At 45.4% G+C, this 1,444-nt stretch overlaps 1 protein-coding gene across 1 annotated transcript in view; it reads left to right on the forward strand.

Annotated features, from left to right (window-relative positions):
• The window catches only part of LOC103253470 (leukocyte immunoglobulin-like receptor subfamily A member 6), a gene marked incomplete at its 3' end in the record, with an annotated part of 6,724 nt that extends 5,585 nt beyond the window's left edge, over positions 1 to 1,139 (forward strand). Inside the window, exons 6-7 of the mRNA XM_008051768.2 lie at positions 760 to 876; positions 1,034 to 1,139. Of these exons, the coding sequence (XP_008049959.2) occupies positions 760 to 876; positions 1,034 to 1,139 (223 nt within the window). The remainder of the gene's footprint in view (positions 1 to 759; positions 877 to 1,033) is intronic.
• Positions 1,140 to 1,444: the final 305 nt, after the last annotated feature.

The raw sequence follows: 1,444 nt of genomic DNA on the forward strand, positions 1-1,444 counted from the left end.
GTGGGATTACAGGCTGAGCCACCGAGCCCGGCTGAAAAATCATTTCTATGAGGCCTTGTTCTGTGTCGCTTGCTTACCACTGTGCTGTAAATACCCTTAGGTCAGGATCAGCGTGCCAGTGTGGCATCACTGAATGCCAGTTGGGAAGTCATTGGCAGAACAAGTGTGCATAAGCCAGTTACAATTCATCTCTCTGATAATATTCATGGGTCACTATGTTTTCTTTATTTTATGTTTATGATCATTTCTGCCTCACTCTTATGGTGCAGTTTCAGTAAAAATGTGAACCAAAATTATAGCATATTGGAGACAAAGGACATAAATAGTCACATCAATTTTTGAACACACAGTTGTGAAAGCAAAATTTTAGTCCATTAATAGTTGAATAACTCAAATTGTATAAATCATTTGATGGAATAGTTTGGAATTGTCACATTCAAAGGAAGAGACACAAAACTAAGACTCTTAAGTAGACACCCTAGAGAAAATGTGTACATATTCACCAGGACACATTTACAACATTGATAGAATTGTCGTTCTTATTATCCAAAAGCTATAAAATACAAACATAGAGCTACCGAATATATTTCTTAAAATATCATAAGTTTAAATACATATATCATGAAATTGGGACTTCCGGCAAGATGGTGATGGGACAGCTTGGTCTGTGACACACTCCATGAAAGAGAACACACATAAAGACTCTGGCTCTCTCCCGAGGTTGCAGCTCCCATTATCAGCAGCCTGCTCCTCACACAGAGTTCGACCACAGCCACTGCCCCACCACCTCAGCGGTCTCAGCCACCACCACAGCCATGGATGCTGCCGCTGCGGCCATTGCCCCACCCATGCCTGAGGTGACCACAGCTCCAGACCGTGAAGCCCCCACAAGCATGATCTACTGAAATTGCTGCTGCTGCCATGCCTCAGCCCTTGCCCATAGCCAGGCTTGTGGAGCTCCTTCCGTGCATGCACCTTGAAGCAGTGGCCACCACCGCTGCTACCGTTGCTTGCTCCCTCCTGTCTTGAGCAGCCTCTGACTTTGGCCCTGCCAGGCTTGCATTGACTTGCAGCCTCCAGCTGCTGCAGATAAAGATCAAATGGAGCGGTGAGGTACCACCACCTGCTGGCGATCCAAGGTAACAACATCAAAATGGGAAGTCAGAAGCTCCTTCCCCTTCATAAACAGACATAGGCCAAATCTGAGTGGTAGCCTGGGCAAGGAGCCCAGATCTGAACCACCCTTCACAGCAGGCCAGGGGCTGCTGAACCTAACTGTGAACAAATCTACCAGCCTGCAAAGGCAGCAAGAAATCAGAGCTGAAAGGACATTGGACTTAAAGGAAAAGTCTCAGAGTGTGCTTGGTTGGTTCTGTTAGCTTACTGACTTTACTCTATTCTTTGTTTTGTTTTGTTTTGTTCTTCTTTTTTTTCTCTGTAACCC

The sequence above is a fragment of the Carlito syrichta genome, unplaced genomic scaffold, assembly GCF_000164805.1.
Source record: "Carlito syrichta isolate Samal-C Ts95f unplaced genomic scaffold, Tarsius_syrichta-2.0.1 Scaffold232640, whole genome shotgun sequence".
NCBI lineage: Eukaryota > Metazoa > Chordata > Mammalia > Primates > Tarsiidae > Carlito > Carlito syrichta.